Genomic DNA, 22,624 nt, shown 5'->3' on the forward strand with positions numbered 1-22,624 from the left:
TAACCATATTAATGGGTTTGCGATATCAGAGTACCATTATATGAATTGGAACCCGAATCTACTTGAGCTAACTATATTAACTATGCTAACAGCACGGCATGAATTAACCTATGGACTAATTGCCATATAATATTGTAAAGCCGCGATATAGAGGCTACTAATGGACGTGCTTGAATTTTGAGTTTAGTCAATTGACCTATTATACTAACTTGAAATACTGCTAACTGGTCTGATTGTTGAAGTGTGTTGTATGTATTGAACAGATTGTGAGCAGGATCGTTACACATATATAAATGTAGCCTCCCCCTCCCGCTTACATGGGTAGCCCAATAGATGAAGAGAGAATTGCTTGCTTCTTACAGAGCAATACACCTTCTAATACATAATTGTATCAAGGTGTGGACAGCCGGCTAGAGTGAGGGGCACCAGTATGTGGGCAGGAGGACGCGAACAAAAAAAATACGGTGCCAATGTAAAATGCTGAATACTTTTACTGTAAGGCTACTTTCACACTTGCGTTAGGTGCGGATCCGTCTGGTATCTGCACAGACGGATCCGCACCTATAATGTAAACGCTTGCATCCGTTCAGAACGGATCCATCTGCATAACAGCTTTTTCAGATCTGAGTTTTCACAGTGAAAACTCAGATCCGACAGTATATTCTAACACAGAGGCGTTCCCATGGTGATGGGGACGCTTCAACTTAGAATATACTAAGAACTGTGTACATAACAGCCCCCTGCTGCCTGGCAGCACCCAATCTCTTACAGGGGGCTGTGATCTGCACAATTAACCCCTCAGGTGCCGCACCTGAGGGGTTAATTGTGCAAATCTCAGCCCCCTGATCAGGTGCTGTCAGGCAGCAGGGGCCAGATCCCCCTCCCTCCCCAGTATTAAAAGCATTGGTGCCACAGGCTAACACCCCCCCCCCCCCCATCATTGGTGGCAGCGGAGCAGCATTTCCTATCGGAGTCCCAGTTTAATCGCTGGGGCTCCGATCGGTTACCATGGCAGCTAGGACGCTACTGCAGTCCTGGCTGCCATGGTTACTTAGCTTATACTTACCTGCGCTGTCTGTGGCCGGCCAGCGCTCCTCCTACTGGTAAGTGTCAGGTCTGTGCGGCGCATCACACAGCCCTGTCAGTTACCAGTAGGAGGAGCGCCGGCCAGCCACAGACAGCGCAGGTAAGAAAAATTTTTGTGGTTCCCAGCTTTTTGATAGTTTTTGGCTCTACTCCCTGTCGGACTTGGAGGGAAGCACACTTTTCTGCCCCTCACTGCAAAGTTTTGGCTCCTTCTATCCATTGCTACATTTGTCTCGCTCCTGTCCCTGCTTGTAAACTTCCGGCCTGGACAGGGATCGCATGTACCGATTTAGTCAAGGACCGGCCGCAGCGGTGATATGTGCCCCCAAGCGGTACATAACTGGCTCATGTTCTGTTGTTTCTGGTGTCTTCTTATGTGGAAGAGGAAACTTTGGCCTTGAAGGGGGGGGGGGGGGGGGGGGGAGTTTACTCTTTCACATGGGGCACCTGAGGGGTTAATTGTGCGGATCACAGCCCCCTGTAAGAGATTGGGTGCTGCCAAGCAGCAGTTATGTACACAGTTCTTAGTATATTCTAACTTGAAGCGTCCCCATCACCATGGGAAGGCCTCTGTGTTAAAATATACTGTCGGATCTGAGTTTTCACGATCTAACTCAAATCCGATTGTATATTCTAACAGAGGCGTTCCCATGGTTATGGGGACGCTTCAAGTTAAAATATACCATCGGATTGGAGAAAACTCCGATCCGATGGTATATTAATAGGGACTCCTGACTTTACATTGAAAGTCAATGGGGGACGGATCCGTTTGCAATTGCACCATATTGTGTCAACGTCAAATGGATCCGTCCCCATTGACTTGCATTGTAAGTCAGGACGGATCCGTTTGGCTCCGCACGGCCAGGCGGACACCAAAACGCCTCAAGCTGCGTTTTGGTGTCTGCCTCCAGAGCAGAATGGAGGCGGAACGGAGCCAAACTGATGCATTCTGAACGGATCCTTATCCATTCAGAATGCATTGGGGATGAACGGAGCCCTCAAACGGAACCCCAAACGCAAGTGTGAAAGTAGCCTTATGTGGTAATAACTTTAAAACGTTTTTATTAATCTAAGCCATTCTGAGACTTCAAATCTGAGTCAAAATATTTCATTTATAAAAAAAATAAAAATCTAATTTACCAACAATTTGGAAAAATTCGCAATTTTCTAAATGTCAATTTCTCCACTTTTACAACAGATAGCGATATATCCTAAAATAAATACTTTACATTTCCCATATGTCTACTTCATGTTTGGATCATTTTGTAAATGACTTTTTTTTGGTACGTTAGAAGGCTTAGACGTTCAGAAGCAAATTAAGAAGAAATTTCCAAAACCCAATTTTTCAGGACCAGTTCAGGTCTGAACTTACTTTGTGAGGCTTACATAATAGAAACCACCTAAAAATGACCCCATTTTAGAAACTACACCCCTCAAGGTATTCAAAACAGATTTCATAAACTTTGTTAACCCTTTAGGTGTTCCACAAGTATTAAAGGAAAATGGAGATTAAATTTCACTTTTTTGGCAGATTTTCCATTTTAATTCATTAACAAAGCAAGGGTTAACAGCCAAACAAAACTCTATTTATGGCCCTCATTCTGTAGTTTAAGGAAACACTCCATATGTGGTCGTAAACTTCTGTACGAGCACACGGCAGGGAGCAGAAGGAAAGGAACGCCATATGATTTTTGGAAGGCAGATTTCACTGGGATAATTTTAAGCTGCCATGTCACATTTGAGGACCCCCTGACGCACCCATAGAGTAGAAACTCCCAAAAAAATTACCCCCATTTTAGAAACTACGGGATAAGGTGGCAGTTTTGTTGGTACTATTTTAGGGTACATATGATTTTTGGTTGCTCTATATTACACTTTTTGTGAGGCAAAGTAACAAAAATAGCTGTTTTGGCACAGATTTTATTTACAATGTTCATCTGACAGGTTAGATCATGTTGTATTTTTTATAGAGCAGGTTGTTACGGACGCGACATTACCAAATATGACTACTTGTTTTGGTTGCTTGTTTCAGTTTTACATAATAAAGCATTTTTGAAAAAAATTATTTCTTAGTGTCTAGATATTCTAAAAGCCATAGTTTTTTTTGGGGGGGGGGGGGGGTGTGCGACCATCATGTAGGAGCTTATTTTTCGGTATGAGATGACGGTATAATTGGTACTATTTTAGGGTGCATATGACTTTTTGATCGCTTGGTATTACACTTTGTGATGCAAGGTGACAAAAAATTGCTTTTTTACACTTTTTTTTTACGGTGTTCACCTGAGGGGTTAGTTCATGTGATATTTTCATACAGCAGGTTCTGTAGCAATACCCAATAGGTATATAGGTATATATTTCTTTAACTTAAGATAGACACAATAACAGCATTTTTGAAACAAAAATCATGTTTGTGTCTCCATATTCTGGAGAGCCATAGTTTTTTTTATAATTTTTTGCCCGATTGTTTTATGTAGGGGCTAATTTTTTGCAGGATGAGGTGACTGATTGGTACTATTTTGGGGGGCATACAGCTTTTTTGATAGCTTGGTGTTACACTTTGATGCAAGGTGACAAAAGAATATATAGAAAAAAATATATTGTTTAAGCACAGTTTTTATTTTTTCTACGGCGTTCAGATGAGGGGGGTGCATCATAATATTTTTGTAGAGCCGGTCGTTATGGACACAGCCATACCCAATATGTCTGGTTTTCTTTTACAATTTTATGTGTTTTATGTGGGGATTTTTTATTTTTTTTTTACTTGAAACTTCACATTTTTTTATTATGAACACTTTTTTTTTTTAAAACATTTTTGTCCCACTCTGGGACTTCAACTTCTGGGGGTCTGATCCTTTCTGCAATGTTTTACAATACAACCTTTATTGTATGTAATAGATTGCATGTCAACTTTTATTCTGACAGCCTGCCTGTGAGACCCAGCCTAAGGCTGAATCTTACAGGCTTCCGTAGAAGACAAGCCCCAATGCCTATGGAAGGCATCGGGCTTGCCTTCTCTGCCATCGGGTCGCCGCCATTGCAGCGCAGGGACCCGATGGGGAAGTGGAGCGGCATACAAGGGGTTTACACACCGGCATCTGTTTTCATTGATGCCGGCATATGCAGAAGGGGCCCAGCTGTCAGTGACTGCCACTGTTAGGGCGGGCGTGGCTCCTGCCCGCCGTACATGTACGTCACTGGTCCTTAAAGGGGTTTTCCCTTCTTGCCAATTCCTCCTCACCTGCAGCCAGCTCTGCTGTTCACTTCCTGGCTTCATGCCTCTAATGACTATACTATACTCGGCCAGGAAGAAGTCACCATTGTGCATGTGTGGCGGCGTGAGCGTTCATGACAGCAATGTGCGGCCTGGCCAGAGGAAGACAATGTGTTCTGAGCAGGTGCGGCCCACTGATGTGGCACACATGCGGTGACCATATCTAGTGGTTACCAGAAGACAACAGTGGGGGAGGAGTGAATGAATTTTGCCAAGATAGGTAGAGATTTGATAAAGAAGCATACTGTAACTAGAAAAATGACCACAGGCACTTCAATAACAAATTCAAATATGATCAATGCGATGGGAATCCCCCTTTAACCCCTTAAGGACTCAGCCCTATTTCACCTTAAGGACTTGGCCATTTTTTGCAAATCTGACCAGTGTCACTTTAAGTGCTGATAACTTTAAAACGCTTTGACTTACCCAGGCCGTTCTGAGATAGTTTTTTCGTCACATATTGTACTTCATGACACTGCTAAAATTGGGTCAAAAAAGTTAATTTTTTGGCATAAAATAATACCATATTTACCCAAAACTTTGAAAAATTGGCAAATTTCAAAGTTTCAGTTTCTCTACTTCTGTAATACATAGTAATACCCCCAAAAATTGTGATGACTTTACATTCCCCATATGCCTACTTCATGTTTGTAGCATTTTGGGAATGATATTTTATTTTTTGGGGAGGTTACAAGGCTTAGAAGTTTAGAAGCAAATCTTAAAATTTTTCAGGAAAAAACAAAAACCCAATTTTTAGGGACCACTACAGGTCTGAAGTCACTTTGCGAGGCTTACATAATAGAAACCGCCCAAAAATGACCCCATTCTATAAACTACACCCCTCAAGGTATTCAAAACTGATTTTACAAACTTCGTTAACCCTTTAGGTGTTGCACAAGAGTTATTGGCAAATGGGGATGAAATTTGAGAATCTTTTTGCCTAATTTTCCATTTTAACCCATTTTTTCCACTAACAAAGCAAGGGTTAACAGCCCAACAAGACTATCTTTATAGCCCTGACTCTGCCGTTTACAGAAACACCCCATATGTGGCCGTAAACTACTGTACGGGCACACAGTAGGGCGTAGAGGGAAAGGTGCGCCGTATGGTTTTTGGAAGCCAGATTTTGCTGGACTGTTTTTTGACACCATGTCCCATTTGAAGCCCCCCTGATGCACCCCTAGAGTAGAAACTCCAAAAAAGTGACCCTATCTAAGAAACTACACCCCTCAAGGTATTCAAAACTGATTTTACAAACTTTGTTAACCCTTTAGGCGTTGCACAAGATTTAATGGAAAATAGAGATACAATTTCAAAATTTCACTTTTTTGGCAGATTTTCCATTTTAATATTTTTTTTCTAGTTACAAAGCAAGGGTTAACAGCCAAACAAAACTCATTATTTATGGCCCTGATTCTGTAGTTTACAGAAACACCCCATATGTGGTCGTAAACCGCTGTACGGGCACACGGCAGGGCGCAGAAGGAAATGAATGCCATACGGTTTTTGGAAGGCAGATTTTGCTGGACTGGTTTTTTTGACACCATGTCCCATTTGAAGCCCCCCTGATGCACCCCTAGAGTAGAAACTCCAAAAAAGTGACCCCATTTTAGAAACTACGGGATAAGGTGGCAGTTTTGTTGGTACTAGTTTAGGGTACATATGATTTTTGGTTGCTCTATATTACACTTTTTTGTGCGGCAAGGCAACAAGAAATAGATTTTTGGGCACTTTTTTATTATTTACAACATTCATCTGACAGGTTAGATCATGTGGTAATTTTATAGAGCAGGTTGTCACGGACGTGGCGATACCTAATATGTATACCATTTTTTTTACACAATGATTTCATTTTTAAAACAAAAAAAATGTTTTAGTGTCTCCATAGTCTAAGAGCCATAGTTTTTTCAGTTTTTAGGCGATTATCTTGGGTAGGGTATGATTTTTGCGGGATGAGATGATGGTTTGATTGGTACTATTTTGGCGTACATGCGACTTTTTTGATCACTTTTATTACCTTTTTTGGGAAGTAAGGTGGGCAAAATTTCAATTTTCTCATAGTTTAATTTTTTTATTTTTATGGCGTTCACCGTGCGGGGAAAGTAACATGACCGTTTTATAGATCAGGTTGTTACGGATGCGGAAATACCTAATATGTGTAGTGTATTTTTCTTTTTTTTTTTATTCAGTGATAAATGTGTTTTTTTATCTTAACTTTTTTCACTTTTTTTTTACATTTTTTTGACCCAGACCCGCTTGCTTCTTGAAGATCCAGTGGGTCTGATGTCTGTATAATACAGTACAGTACACTATATAGGGTGCTGTACTGTATTTTACTTACACTTTGTCTGAACAGATCTATGCCTTTAGCAAAGATCTGTTCAGCACCATGGACCGCAGGATGCCTGAGAAGGCGTCCTGTTGCCATGAGAACCTTCACCGTCTGCTCAGTTGTAGCCACAACTGCGCAGACAGGGGAAGGGTAAGGACGGGGCTGTCTGGGGGCTCTCTCCCTCTCCCATCGGGGGGCTGCAAAGGCACAGCAGCCCCCTGATGGGAGAGGGAGGGTGCTCCCTGAGCTGTTAACCTTTTCCATACAGCGGTCCGTACGGACCGATGTATGGAAAGGGTTAAACGGCTGACATAGCATCACCGATGTCAGCCGTTTATACCAGGGTGTCAGCAATGTGCAGACACCCTGGTATACCCACTGTCCACCAACGATTATTCAAGGGGAGGCGGGCGTGGGATCGCGATCCCGCCTGCCGCACCGCCCGCCTCCTGCGACACCCCCCCTACACCACCCGCCCACATAATATCATTCAGGGGTGCAGGAGAGGTTAATAAAACTTTTTTTCGGGCATTTTAAAGTTTGATCCCAGAATCGGCTAAAAGCGCAGCAAACCGCAGGTCTGAATTGAACTGCGGTTTGCTGCGATCGCCGTTACGGGGAGGTCACATGACTTGCCCCCCGGCGTTGTGACAGGATGCCGGCTGAATGATTTCAGCCGGAATCCCGTTCGGATTAACCCCCGGGGCGCCGCAATCTTATTTTAAACTCATGACGTACCGGTACGTCATGGGTCCTTAAGGACTCGGGAAACATGCCGTACCGGTACGTCATGTGTCCTTAAGGGGTTAAGTCACATCCACCCAGCGCCATACATGTACGACGCGGGTCCTTAAGGGGTTAAGCTGAAAAATGGCAGGGTCCTGAAGGGGTTAACCTTCATGTGAACATATCCAAAACGCATGGCTTCCCCGCCAACAGCTTGTGTTCTCAGAAATTAACAGTTCAGTACCACTGTCCAAAAATATCAAAAATCAGCATTATAATATCTGCCCCAGAGGTCAACGCCAACATGGCGGCACCGACTACAGGCTGGGGGGGGGCACAGAAGGTCATGTAACCTCGGCTTCGTAACAGGGATCAGCAACCGCCAGCTGCTGCAAAACTACAACTCCCAGCATGCTCGGATATTCTACCTCCCATAGAAGTGAATGGAGCATCCTGGGATTTGTAGTTTCAGAACTACAACACTCAGGATGCTCCATTGTCTTCTATGGGAGTAAATCTGAAACTACAACTCCCAGCATGCTCATATGTTCTCCCATAGACGTGAATGGAGCATCCAGAGAGTTGCAGTTCTGAAACTACAACTCCCAGCAAGCTTGGATGTTCCAACTCCCATAAAAGTTAATGCAGCATCCTGGGAGTTGTAGTTTCAGAACAGCTGGATGTTGCCGACCCTCATTCTAAGGGCTCTTTCACACTTGCGGCAGGACGAATCTGACATGCTGTTCAGCACGTCGGATCCGTCCTGCCGCTATTTCGCCGTGCTGCCGGATCACCGCTCCGTCCCCATTGACTATAATGGGGACGGGGGCGGAGCACCGGCGCAGCACGGCGAAATCCGCCAGACTAAAAAGTCCTGCATGTCCGACTTTTTAGTCCGGCGGCTTTCGCCGTGCTCCACCTGAGCTCCGCCCCCGTCTTCATTATAGTCAATGGGGACAGAGCGACGGTCCGGCGGCACGGCGAAATAGCGACAGGACGGAGCCGACATGGTGAACAGCATGTCGGATCCGTCCTGCCGCAAGTGTGAAAGAGCCCTAACAAAGCAATACACTATGTACAGATGTAGCAGAGCTGAATTCCACGGGAGGCCACTGCGTCGCTTCTCGTTCACCCACAAACCTACGTAACGCTAAAACGAACATGTGCCGCGTGACAAACTCAGCTTTGCTACATCCGCATCTCAGGAGAAAGCGGCCGTTCTTGTCCAAATAAATCGCGTTACAGTGTGTACGCAGACAGCAAGTGCATGTGTGTCCAAATAAAAATAGTGCAAAACTTAGGCTACTTTCACACTCGCGTTTGATGTGGATCCGTCTTGTAGCTGCAGACAGATCGGCACCTATAATGCAAACGCTTGTATCCGCTCAGAACGGATCCGTTTGCATTATTCATTCAAAAAAGGTCTAAGTCAAAACGGATCCGCCCTGACTTACATTGAAAGTCAATGGAGGACGGATCAGTTTTCAATTGCATCATATTGTGTCAGGGAAAAACTGATCCGTCCCTATTGACTTACATTGTAAGGCCTCATGCACACGGCTGTTGTTGGGTTCCTTGTCCGTTGTTCCGTTTTCCGTGATTTTCTACGTCCGTAATCAGTGTTTCCAGTCTGTGAAAAAATATGACCTGTCCTATTTTTTTCACGGACAACGGTTCGCGGACCCATTCAAGTCAATGGGTCCGTGAAAAAACACGGAGGCACACAAGATTGTCATCCGCGTCCGTGATCCGTGTCCGTTTTTTTCCTATCATTTTCAAGGCAAACTTGACTTAGATTTTTTTTTTCACTTTTCATGTCTGGTGATCCTCCAAAAATCAAGGAAGACACACGGAAACGGATCACGGAACAACGGAACCCCATTTTGCGGACCGTGAAAAAATACTGTTGTGTGCATGAGGCCTAAGTCTCCTAAGGCTCCGCATCGTCAGACGGACACCAAAACACTGCAAGCTGCGTTTTAGTGACCGTCCAAAAAAACGCAACGGAGACCAAACGCAGCCAAATTGATGCATTCTGAGCGGATCCTTATCCATTCAGAATGCATTGGGGCTGAACTGATCCGTTTTGGGCCACTTGTGATATCCCTGAAACGGATCCCACAGGCGGTCCCAGAAACGCCATTGTGAAAGTAACCTTAAGGCTGGGTTCACACCTGAGCGTTTTACAGCGCGTTCCTACGCGCTGTAAAATGCTCAACAGGCAAGAACCAATGATTCCCTATGGGCATGGTTCTCACCTGAGCGTTTTACAGCGCGTACGAACGCGCTGTAAAACGCTCTACGCCCCAAGAAGTACAGGAGCTTCTTTGGGGCGTATTGCCGCACGTTCCCACCCTTAGACTTCAGCGGGAACGCGCGACAATGGGCGTTTGCTTGTGTTTGCTCATTTAAAAACGCGCATACGTACGCCGAAAATGCTGCGATTATATATATATGAAGGGGCCCCGCGCACATAACTGGCTTTGTGTATAACTACTGTCTGAAACAAGCTCTCTCCTATTGATAAAATGGCCAGCCTCTGTACTCTCACTATGAATGCACTCCAGCGAGCGGGCCGGCCGGCGCGTGACTGACGTCACTTAGTAACGCTCCTGCTTCCCGAATTAAGTGGGAGGAGCGTTACTAAGGGACGCTCGCTGCAGTACATTCATAGTGAGAGTACAGAGGCGGCCATTTTATCAATAGGAGAGAGCTTGTTTCAGACAGTAGTAAAATACTTTACACACAAAGCCAGTAATGTGCGCAGTTTAGGACACATGAGGGGACACATAGGGCCATGAGGGGGACCAGCATAAGATGCTATATGTACCCTAGTCTTATGCTGGCCCCCCTCATGGCCCTATGTGTCATAGCACACATCCCCTATAACAGCGTCATCCACAGGTCCACCCCATAACAGCGTCATCCACAGGTCCACCCCATAACAGCGTCATCCACAGGTCCACCCCATAACAGCGTCATCCACAGGTCCACCCCATAACACAACAAAATACGCCACACAAACGCGCGTATTACGAGCGTTTAAATACAAAAACGCCCCAAAATACGCCTGTAAAATGCGCATACCCAATACGCTCAGGTGTGAACCCAGCCTAAATAAAGCCATAAAACAAAAAAATAAAATAAAAAAAGTTGAACACGTCGGCTGCAGAGGAGGCACAGAGCGCAGTTCAGACCATACAGATATATCATACAGATCAATGTACAGGAGTCTCCAAGGCAATGCGTCCCATCTCAGTTTAGGGGGCGACCCCCTTTCAAGGTAGTGTAAAGGGCACAGAGGTCACAAGCAATGCCCTGCCCCCACCCAAATACTGTAGGTGGCTTTCCTTCCCCAAGGGGGGGGGGGGGGTCTTAGTCTGGGGGTCCCCCGTCCTGGCATCAGGGCCAGGCCACCCTCTGTCAGGTGGGTACCAGTACATACAGTCTCCAGGATCAGAGGAGCTTGCACTCCCTGCCCCGACCGTGCCTCTTCTGGAGCGCCGCCCTGGTGGCCGTCTCGAAGACCTCCTTCACCCCGTCCTTGTTTTTGGCGGAGCACTCCAGGTACTCGTAGGCGGATATACGGACGGCCATAGCCCGTCCGTCTTCGGTCCGCACCGGCTTCTGCTTCATCCGTGCCAGCTCGTTGCGGATGTGCTCGTCGTTCCGTAGGTCCTTCTTGTTGGCCACCAGGATGATGGGCACATTGGGGCAGAAGCGCTTGACCTCGGGCACCCACTTCTCCGGGATGTTCTCCAGGGAGTCCGGGCTGTCCACGGAGAAGCACATGAGGATGACGTCCGTACCAGCGTATTGAAACGGCAGCAGGCGGTCGTAGCCCTCCTGGCCGGCCGTGTCCCACAGCGCCAGCTCCACCTGCTTGCCGTCCACCTCCATGTCGGCCACGTAGTTCTCGAAGACGTTAGGCACATAGCCCTCGGGGAACTCGTCCCTGATGAAGACAGTCAGCAGGCAGGTCTTGCCGCAAGCCCCGTCCCCGATCACTATCAGCTTCTTGCGGATCATGGCCACCTGCGGGATGTGGCGGTCACTCAGGCGGACGCTCTCCCGCCTGTTCACCACCGGGTTCTGTGAGTCTTGTCCACGCTGAGTGCTGGCTATTTAAACCTTCCTGTGGCTTTCTTATTAATATAGCCAGCCAATGGCAGAGGCGGCAATGACGGCATGCTCCGGGAAGCTGCCGCTGATTGGTGGAGGTAGGAGAAGGGGCGGGGTCGCCTCCGGCGGCCGCTGACAGGCTATTACAGGCTGGAGCTTGGGGATGGAGGTGGTAACGGGGGGCGGGGCAGAGGAGGGGGGGGGGGGTCATTCACTACAGGAGAAGAGGATCGATCATTCACTACAAGAAGAGGGGGTCATTCACTACAGGAGGGGGGGAGGGGGTCATTCACTACAGGAGAAGAGGATCGATCATTCACTACAAGAAGAAGGGGTCATTCACTACAGGAGGGGGGGAGGGGGTCATTCACTACAGGAGGGGGGGGAGGGGGTCATTCACTACAGGAGGGGGGGGGGTCATTCACTACAGGAGGGGGGGGGGGGTCATTCACTACAGGAGGGGGGGGGGTCATTCATTACAGAAGGAGGGGGACGTTCACGATGGGGTTCAGGATGGGTCAATGCAAGCTGGAGGGGTCTGCCTGGATAACACCAGGTGTTCTGAGGGCCTTAGATGTTTTTACTTTGTAAGATCACGTTCACACAGGCAATTTTTTTTGCAGATTTCAGAGCATCAGAAACTCATACCATACGATGCACTTCCCATGGTTTCCAATGGGAAAACGCACCGTCAGTATGTGTCAGTTCTTGATGTGATTTACAACATGGAAACCGTGGTGTGTAGTGAGCGTGTCCTCTGAATTGGACTAATCCGCGGCAGTGCAAAACACAAACCGACGGTCAGCCTTGGGTTTCTGCCATAGCAAAAATACTAATGGAATTTTTTGAAATGTGTGTGAACATGCCCTATCATGTACAATGAGCGTGATACTGATGGCGTATCCTCAGGATTGGTCATCAATATGAGATCGGTGGAGGTCTGACCACGGTTGGGATCCCCACCGATCACGAGAACGGGTGCCCCATACCCCCTGTAGCCCCCCCCCTTAGAAATGACCAGAGCAGCCGGTCGCACATGTGCGGCCGTTCTATTCATTTCTATGGGGGTTCCGGAGAAAAGCAAGAACAGCGCTCCACCATCACTCCCAGTCCCATAGAAATAAATGGAGCAGCCACACGCATTTTGGGACATTTTACAAGGACACCTTCCCCCCCCACATCCAAGTTTTAACATGCAGAATGCAGGTGCCATTTTTGGTAGCCTGCACTCTGTGAATGGTCTGATGATGGGAGCCTGTAGCTGGGGGCACGCTGTGAGGACTCTGGGATGAGGCTGTCGCTCCAGCTTGTAAAGGGATGACTCCAGCAGACAATTGCTTACAATGCAATGCCCTAATGCAGCAGGAGCTTCCCTTTCCTCATGACGTGGCTCTCCTATGTATTGCGCAGTGTGTGCATGGCACCCCCCGTATCGTGCACATTCGGGATGCTCGCATCATGGGGTTCTGACAGTTCTTCCTGGCCCTCCCCAGTGTTTGGCCTCTTTTCCTGTGGAGCGATGATCTGCCAGCCGCAGTGAATCATCCCGGACGGATCAGGCCGTTTTGTTCCCTGGCTGCCGTGCTGGATAAGGAGGATTTTGGACTCCGTTCAGGGCTGTCCTGTTACTGGTCGGCACATGCACCGTATACGGGCGCCCGCTCTTACCCACAATGCATTTTAAGGGTATACACGTCCAGACGTATCGGGGAGATTTATCAAACTGGTGTAAAGGAGAACTGTCTCAGTTGCCCATAGCAACCAATCAGATTCCACCTTTCATTTTTCACAGCTCCTTTGGAAAATGAAAGGAGGAATCTGATTGGTTCCTATGGGCAACTGAGCCAGTTCTACTTTACACCAGTTTGATAAATCTCCCCAATACGTCTTTGGACAGATCATTAGGAAGAGATGCTTTGAAAATTATTTTTCAGCTGTAGAGTCAGTGAAACACGGATGACACACGGACAGCAAAAAATGGACACATGAACCCAACACGAATCCATCACGGACATCTTCACGGAGGCATGACTGACCCCCTTTTCAAACACGGACACGGACGTGTGAATGAGACTTTAGGGGGGTAAACAAGGGGGTAAATGTCCCAGGTTAATGAAAAATGATAGATAGATAGATACACAGTCGAGTCCCAGTATTATGACCACTTCCTATTCTTGACGTCGGCAGCACACAGCTCAAGAAGGAAGTCACTGGTGCTGAGCTGGCTCGGTGGGTATATAAGGTGTGCTGAGCTGGCTCGGTGGGTATATAAGGTGTGCTGAGCTGGCTCGGTGGGTATATAAGTTGTGCTGAGCTGGCTCGGTGGGTATATAAGGTGTGGTAAGCTGGCTCGTGGGTATATAAGGTGTGCTGAGCTGGCTCGGTGGGTATATAAGGTGTGCTGAGCTGGCTCGGTGGGTATATAAGTTGTGCTGAGCTGGCTCGGTGGGTATATAAGGTGTGCTGAGCTGGCTCGGTGGGTATATAAGTTGTGCTGAGCTGGCTCGGTGGGTATATAAGGTGTGCTGAGCTGGCTCGGTGGGTATATAAGGTGTGCTGAGCTGGCTCGGTGGGTATATAAGGTGTGCTGAGCTGGCTCGGTGGGTGTATAAGGTGTGCTGAGCTGGCTCGGTGGGTATATAAGGTGTGGTGAGCTGGCTCGTGGGTATATAAGGTGTGCTGAGCTGGCTCGGTGGGTATATAAGGTGTGCTGAGCTGGCTCGGTGGGTATATAAGGTGTGGTAAGCTGGCTCGTGGGTATATAAGGTGTGCTGAGCTGGCTCGGTGGGTATATAAGGTGTGCTGAGCTGGCTCGGTGGGTATATAAGTTGTGCTGAGCTGGCTCGGTGGGTATATAAGGTGTGCTGAGCTGGCTCGGTGGGTATATAAGTTGTGCTGAGCTGGCTCGGTGGGTATATAAGGTGTGCTGAGCTGGCTCGGTGGGTATATAAGGTGTGCTGAGCTGGCTCGGTGGGTGTATAAGGTGTGCTGAGCTGGCTCGGTGGGTGTATAAGGTGTGCTGAGCTGGCTCGGTGGGTATATAAGTTGTGCTGAGCTGGCTCGGTGGGTATATAAGTTGTGCTGAGCTGGCTCGGTGGGTATATAAGGTGTGCTGAGATGGCTCGGTGGGTATATAAGGTGTGCTGAGCTGGCTCGGTGGGTATATAAAGGAAATTTGAATATAAAGGAAAATGGAGGTGGGCTGGGCATAAAATTTTCAATAGATGGTTCCGCAAAAACGGAACGGATACAGAAGACATACCAAGTACATTCTGTATGTGTTCTGTTTTTTTGCAGACCTATTGACTTGAATGGAGCCACGGAACGTGATTTGCAGGCAATAATAGGACATGTTCTATCTTTCAACAGAACGGAAAAACAAAAATACGGAAACGGAATGCATATGGAGTACATTCCATTTTTTTTGCGGAACCATTGAAATGAATGATTCCATATACGTACCGTATACGGAACTCAAAAAACGTTAGTGTGAACGAGCCCTAACTCTGATAAATGAGCTTTTCCAGTAGAAGTCTGAAAGTAGGGAAAGCCTCGGCCCTCACACCCATACACAGTCAGGCCTCATGCACCCGGCTGTATTACTGCTCCATACAACCTACAAGTTGTACTGAGCCACAATATGGCAGCCATGGACTTCTGTAGAGCCCGACTGTACCTCCCTATGCTTCAAGTTCATACAGAAACCTACTGAGATGGCCCGCTTCATCCGATGCCGTACCACCAGAGTGTTCTCCTAGTGAAGGGATTTTTCAGGATTGAAATAATGATGACCAATCCTTAGGATAAGTCACCGGTGGGGGTCTGACGCCACTTATCAGCAGTAAGAAGAGGTAGTGGTGCTCAGGTGATTGCCATAGCCTCTTCCTAGGCCTATGATGTCATGTCCATCGGTCACAAGAACTGCTCAGTCCTATTCAAGTGAATGGGATTAAACTGCAATACCAAGCACAGCCACTACACAATGTACGGCGCTGTGAGGAGGCCAAGTGCCACTGCCCCTCTAAACAGCTGATCAATGGGGTGTCAGGAGTTGGACCCCCAAGAATCAGATACTAAAGACCCATGCTGAGGATAGGTCATCAATATTTAATACCCATAAAACCCCTTTAAGGGGAGATATTGCCTTAAAACAACACCATATGAAGGCAACGTATAGCAGCACATGGAGAGGGTCTCCATGTGTCTGAAAGCAGACACCGTGCACATGGCTCTGCCGTGTCCATGAGCCCTTACGTTACGCACTCACTGAGAGGAATAAAAAGGGGTTTTCCTGATGTATAAAATAAAAAAATTATATGTGTAAAACAATGTTAGGGGAAATTATAAAAAAAAAACTGGTAGAGACAGGCTGTCACCGGTGAGTGCAAAAGGGATGCAGAGGAAATGTCAGGATCCCGGAAAGAATTATGGAGGGATCCTCATGGGATTATAATCATCCCAGAGATTTACATTTAGGGTTTTGGCGGGAATTTTTCCCGCCAAAGATGTGAGGTGTAGGGGCTAAAAATAGTAGGGTTACTGGGCAGAGTGGCAGAGGTCATTCATTGGGTCTGGGAGGGGCCTATTAAATTCCGTTGCTGGGCAGAATGGAATAAGGATGCCCAGCAACAGGTATGGGATTGGGTGGGAGCTTTGGGCTGGGACCTGGTTAGGGTTATAAGAGTGGTGTCCACCAGCCGTGCGCTGTCAGACAAGTACCTGTGGAAGTTCAATTGCGATTGTAGTGAAGATAAGAGTGGCACTGCACTTAACCAAGAATGGATCCCTTATATCATACACTCGTCACCGGGGTACTTGGCAGGTATACATATGCGGTAAGACACCAAAAAAGGGAAATGGGGCTAGCACAAATAGTAGTAAATATAAGCTTTATTATAGTCTCTACACAAGACAAAATACAGATAAAAGACAATATCGTGGTGGATGAAAAACACACTGGACGACATGGGACACCACTAATCACTCAACATATCGAGGCTGGAAATGTCACATAGTATATACATAACCCCAAATAGGTGTCTAGTACATATAACCAGCCCAAGCTATAAGAACGGAGTACAAATCAGATACAGTACAAAGAAGTATAAAGTGCATAGTGCAAATCTAACAGAGTACATAGGTCTATTATACTAAAATGTCCACTAAAGAGCCACGAAGTAAAGAGTGGTGAACCAGACAAACCCCAACGCACGTTTCGCCTAAGCTTCTTCAGGGGGAAGGAGTGTTTTGTCTTGTGACTATAATAAAGCTTATATTTACTACTATTTGTGCTAGCCCCATTTCCCTTTTTTGGTGTCTTACTTCACGTGCAGGCTTGGCACGGGCACTCACTTCTGTGAGTCATTTATTGGTGTATATAGGTATACATATGCGGCATTGGCACTGCCGGCGGTGCTCTGTCCAACGTGTAACCAGGCAGTTACTGCTTCAATGACATTGCACATGTAAGAGACAAACGGACGGCACGCACCGATGCTTGCTGAAACAATTTCTTTATTCCTGGTAGAGAGCGAACAACATACACAAGTGCTCCAGCTGAGTTAGGCGACGGCCGTTTCGCACCTCAGTGCTTCGTCTGGCCCGTAATCAGGTGAAACAGTTCACCTGCTCTTAAGAGACTCAAGCTGTGACGTGGTTCTTTCTGCGCCACACCGGTGCCACGCTAATACGGCGCTTACCTGTGTGCGTCAGTGAGGACCTTGCCATAGTGAAAGACAATTATTAAAACAAATATTTTAAAACAGTACCGTACAACCTTCTAAAACATTACATAACATATTACTAAGGAGGAGTGGGCACCTATAGGAAGATCCCCATGTCAATTTTATCATTTAGACCTAAGGGTCCCATTGCGTCTGCACGTAGGATCCACTTACTTTCTCTCCTAAGGAGATCCTTATGTCTGTCTCCCCCTTGTGGTAGACTATGCACTATCTCTATTCCTGCAAAACTGAGGGTCAGATAGTTGCCTGCGTGCTCCTTTCTCACATGTTCGATCAGCCGTAAACAGCCCTTTCCCGTGGAGAGTGAATTTATATGTTCCCTGATCCTCTCCTGGAGACTTCTTATTGTTTTTCCTATATAGAACCTGCCGCATATACATTTTATAAGGTACACCACGCATTTACTTACAGGTGATGAGGGTATTCACTTTATGTTGGATCCCTCCAAACCTTAGTTGTGTCAAGGGGTACCCCTGGCCAGAAGTCTGTTTTTCAAGTCCAAGGCTTGTCGATTATAATCGGCCTCATATCTATTAATGCGCTTGAGCCTGACAAACTGGCCATAGGGTACAGCTTTTTTGACACTTGGAGCGTGGTAACTCGAATAGTGTAAGAGCGAGTTGGTGGCTGTGGGTTTACGATAACCCTCGGTCACCAGCTCCCCATCCACTGGCGGATTACAATAGGGACGTTCGGGTCGGCAGCCCTGGGCCCAGCACCGATGGGGGGCCCAACGCTGACCCGAACACCCACATACTGCGGCGGGGCACGGGAGCGCATAGCTCCCTGTCCCGTCGCCGATCACCGCCATAGGCTTCAGGCCTTGTAGGCCTGAGGCCTATGCGGTAGTGAAATCCCGGCGCAGGCGTGCGTGATGACGTCATCGCGTGCCTGTGCCGGGACGCAGCACTGTGACGCGCCTGACTCATCCCGCCTTCCTCTGCGAGCAAGCGCCTGGCCCTGGACATAGGTGAGTATTTATCTTTTCATTTTTTTTTTTGTTAATTTTTTATTTCATGTGCCTACTTTGGGGGGGGGACGACACACAGGAGGACATATTAGGGAAGATAAATCGAGTACATGGGTGGGGAATGTGGGGGCTGTATGGGGGCAAATTATTATGGGAGGGAATACTATGTGGGGGCAAATAATTATGTGGGGGCAAATTATTATGAGAGGGACTACTATGTGGGGGCAAATTACTATGTGGGGGCAAATTATTATGAGAGGGACTACTATGTGGGGGCAAATTACTAGTTGGGGCAGTGTGGGGGCAAATTGCTATGTGGGGGCAAATTATTATGGGAGGGACTACTATGTGGGGGCAAATTACTATGTGGGGGCAAATAATTATGAGAGGGACTACCATGTGGGTGCAAATTACTAGATGGGGCAGTGTGGGGGCAAATTGCTATGTGGGGGCAGTGTGGGGGGCAAATTATTATGGGAGGGACTACTATGTGGGGGCAAATTTCTATATGGGACTGTGTGGGGGAAACTATTGTGTGGGGGTAATTGCTATGTGGGGACAGTGTGGGGAAATTGCTATGTGGGGACAAATTACTATATGGGGCAGTGTGGGGGCAAATTATTATGGGAGGGGCTACTATTGGGGGGCAAATTACTAGTTGGGGCAGTGTGGGGGAAAATTGCTATGTGGGGGGAAATTATTATGGGAGGGACTACTATGTGGGGGCAAATTATTATGAGAGGGACTACTATGTGGGGGCAAATTACTAGTTGGGGCAGTGTGGGGGCAAATTGCTATGTGGGGGCAGTGTGGGGGCAAATTATTATGGGGTGGACTACTATGTGGGGGCAAATTACTATGTGGGGGCAAATTATTATGAGAGGGACTACTATGTGGGGGAAAATTACTAGTTGGGGCAGTGTGGGGGCAAATTGCTGTGTGGGGGCGAATTATTATGGGAGGGACTACTATGTGGGGGCAAATTACTATGTGGGGGCAAATTATTATGAGAGGGACTACTATGTGGGGGAAAATTACTAGTTGGGGCAGTGTGGGGGCAAATTGCTATGTGGGGGCAAATTATTATTGGAGGGGCTACTATGTGGGGGCAAATTACTAGTTGGGGCAGTGTGGGGGAAAATTATGGGAGGGACTACTATGTGGGGGCAAATTACTATGTGGGGGCAGTGTGGGGGGCAAATTATTATGGGAGGGACTACTATGTGGGGGCAAATTTCTATATGGGGCAGTGTGGGGGAAACTATTGTGTGGGGGTAATTGCTATGTGGAGACAGTGTGGGGTAATTTCTATGTGGGGACAGTGTGGGGAAATTGCTATGTGGGGACAAATTACTATGTGGGGGCAGTGTGGTGGAAATTACTATGTGGGGGCAGTGTGGGGCAAATTACTATGTGGGGGCAGTGTGGGGGCAAACTACTATATGGGGGCAGTTTGGGGGAAATTACTGTGGGGGGGGGCAAATTACTATGGGGGGATTACTATGTGGGGGCAGTGTGGTGGAAATTACTATATGGGGGTGTTGCTATTGGGGAGGCACTGTAGGGGCAATTCTATTATTTCTGGGGACACTATACAGGGATTATTGCCTGTAGCACAATAGAGGGTGTTATTATTACTCGGGGCACTCTAGGGGACATTACAGGGAGTGCAGAATTATTAGGCAAGTTGTATTTTTGAGGATTAATTTTATTATTGAACAACAACCATGTTCTCAATGAACCCAAAAAACTCATTAATATCAAAGCTGAATATTTTTGGAAGTAGTTTTTAGTTTGTTTTTAGTTTTAGCTATTTTAGGGGGATATCTGTGTGTGCAGGTGACTATTACTGTGCATAATTATTAGGCAACTTAACAAAAAACAAATATATACCCATTTCAATTATTTATTTTCACCAGTGAAACCAATATAACATCTCAACATTCACAAATATACATTTCTGACATTCAAAAACAAAACAAAAACAAATCAGTGACCAATATAGCCACCTTTCTTTGCAAGGACACTCAAAAGCCTGCCATCCATGGATTCTGTCAGTGTTTTGATCTGTTCCCCATCAACATTGCGTGCAGCAGCAACCACAGCCTCCCAGACACTGTTCAGAGAGGTGTACTGTTTTCCCTCCTTGTAAATCTCACATTTGATGATGGACCACAGGTTCTCAATGGGGTTCAGATCAGGTGAACAAGGAGGCCATGTCATTAGATTTTCTTCTTTTATACCCTTTCTTGCCAGCCACGCTGTGGAGTACTTGGACGCGTGTGATGGAGCATTGTCCTGCATGAAAATCATGTTTTTTTTGAAGGATGCAAACTTCTTCCTGTACCACTGCTTGAAGAAGGTGTCTTCCAGAAACTGGCAGTAGGACTGGGAGTTGAGCCTGACTCCATCCTCAACCCGAAAAGGCCCCACAAGCTCATCTTTGATGATACCAGCCCAAACCAGTACTCCACCTCCACCTTGCTGGCGTCTGAGTCGGACTGGAGCTCTCTGCCCTTTACCAATCCAGCCACGGGCCCATCCATCTGGCCCATCAAGACTCACTCTCATTTCATCAGTCCATAAAACCTTAGAAAAATCAGTCTTGAGATATTTCTTGGCCCAGTCTTGACGTTTCAGCTTGTGTGTCTTGTTCAGTGGTGGTCGTCTTTCAGCCTTTCTTACCTTGGCCATGTCTCTGAGTATTGCACACCTTGTGCTTTTGGGCACTCCAGTGATGTTGCAGCTCTGAAATATGGCCAAACTGGTGGCAAGTGGCATCTTGGCAGCTGCACGCTTGACTTTTCTCAGTTCATGGGCAGTTATTTTGCGCCTTGGTTTTTCCACACGCTTCTTGCGACCCTGTTGACTATTTTGAATGAAACGCTTGATTGTTCGATGATCACGCTTCAGAAGCTTTGCAATTTAAGAGTGCTGCATCCCTCTGCAAGATATCTCACTATTTTTGACTTTTCTGAGCCTGTCAAGTCCTTCTTTTGACCCATTTTGCCAAAGGAAAGGAAGTTGCCTAATAATTATGCACACCTAATATAGGGTGTTGATGTCATTAGACCACACCCCTTCTCATTACAGAGATGCACATCACCTAATATGCTTAATTGGTAGTAGGCTTTCGAGCCTATACAGCTTGGAGTAAGACAAAATGCATAAAGAGGATGATGTGGTCAAAATACTAATTTGCCTAATAATTCTGCACTCCCTGTATAGCTGCTGTGGACACTATAGGAACATTTGGGGTAATTTATCAAACTGGTGTAACGCAGAACTGGCTTAGTTGCCCATAGCAGCCAATCAGATTCCACCTTTCATATTTGACAGCTCTTTTGGAAATCCAGTTCTACTTTACACCAGTTTGATAAATTACCCCAATTATGTCTATTAGGGTCACTATTTTTTCAGCAGTATAGTTCCTTGGGCATTGGGGAGCACAACGGGCACAGGTATTGGGGGTGGCAGCAGGATGACACTGTGGGGACACCAGGATGAGGAGGTTGATGGAAAAATTTAGAAATCTAACGTGTCTGTGTTACAAACTGTAGAGACGAGATGCGGCTGAAAGAATTTGCCTTGGTGGTCTGGGTCAAATGGAGGAGAAGAGGAAAGAGAAGGTCTACATGACAGGAGATGTCCCTGGATGTAAGAGGTATGTGGTGCTGTATTCTCCTCCATGTCTTTTTTATTACAATTATATGTATTTTAAATTTGGCGACCAAATTTTTCAGTTTAGGACCCAATTTGGGGTATTTTTTTTTAGTCTGAAGATGTCATATGGCCTAAGAAGAGACTCTGGCGCCCATGAAGCACCGCAGCCTCTTCATACAAAAAAAAAAAAAACTAAACTAAAATGGAGGGTGGGGGGGGGGGGCCCAAGTTGGGTAGACAGCCCCGGGCCTATCATGCACTTAATCCGCCCCTGTCCCCGTCCCTCACTGATATCTCGACATCCAGAAAATCCAGATGCACGCCTCCAAACTTATGTGTAAATAACATGTTCATGTCATTGACTGTATTTAGGTGCTGTGCAAAGAGAGCAAAATCAGCCTCTGTCCCTGTCCACACTATGAACACATCATCGATATATCTTAAATATGTGTGTATATAGGGGAGAAAGGGATTAGAGAGCGCATATATGTATCTGTCCTCAAATTTTGCCAAATACAGATTTGCAAAGGTGCAAGAGACTGGTGTGCCCATGGCAGTGCCAAACTTCTGCCTGTACCACGCATCCCCGAATATGAAGGCATTGTTTTTGAGAATGAGCCCCAGTGCATCGCGGACGAAGCTGGAGAACATCTCACTTTTGCCGGTACTGGTCAAAATGTCAATGACTACCTCAATGCCTTCATCTTGGG

The 22,624-nt window shown here is 46.7% G+C and overlaps 1 protein-coding gene across 1 annotated transcript in view; it reads right to left on the minus strand.

The window, feature by feature from the left end:
- Positions 1–11,497, minus strand: part of LOC120997337 (rho-related GTP-binding protein RhoB-like) — a 31,733-nt gene extending 20,236 nt beyond the window's left edge. The window contains exon 1 of the mRNA XM_040427379.1: positions 10,901–11,497. Within this exon, the coding sequence (XP_040283313.1) occupies positions 10,901–11,444 (544 nt within the window). The 5' untranslated portion in view covers positions 11,445–11,497. The remainder of the gene's footprint in view (positions 1–10,900) is intronic.
- Between the last annotated feature and the right edge of the window lie 11,127 nt (positions 11,498–22,624).

The sequence above is a fragment of the Bufo bufo genome, chromosome 4, assembly GCF_905171765.1.
Source record: "Bufo bufo chromosome 4, aBufBuf1.1, whole genome shotgun sequence".
NCBI classification, from domain to species: Eukaryota; Metazoa; Chordata; class Amphibia; order Anura; family Bufonidae; genus Bufo; species Bufo bufo.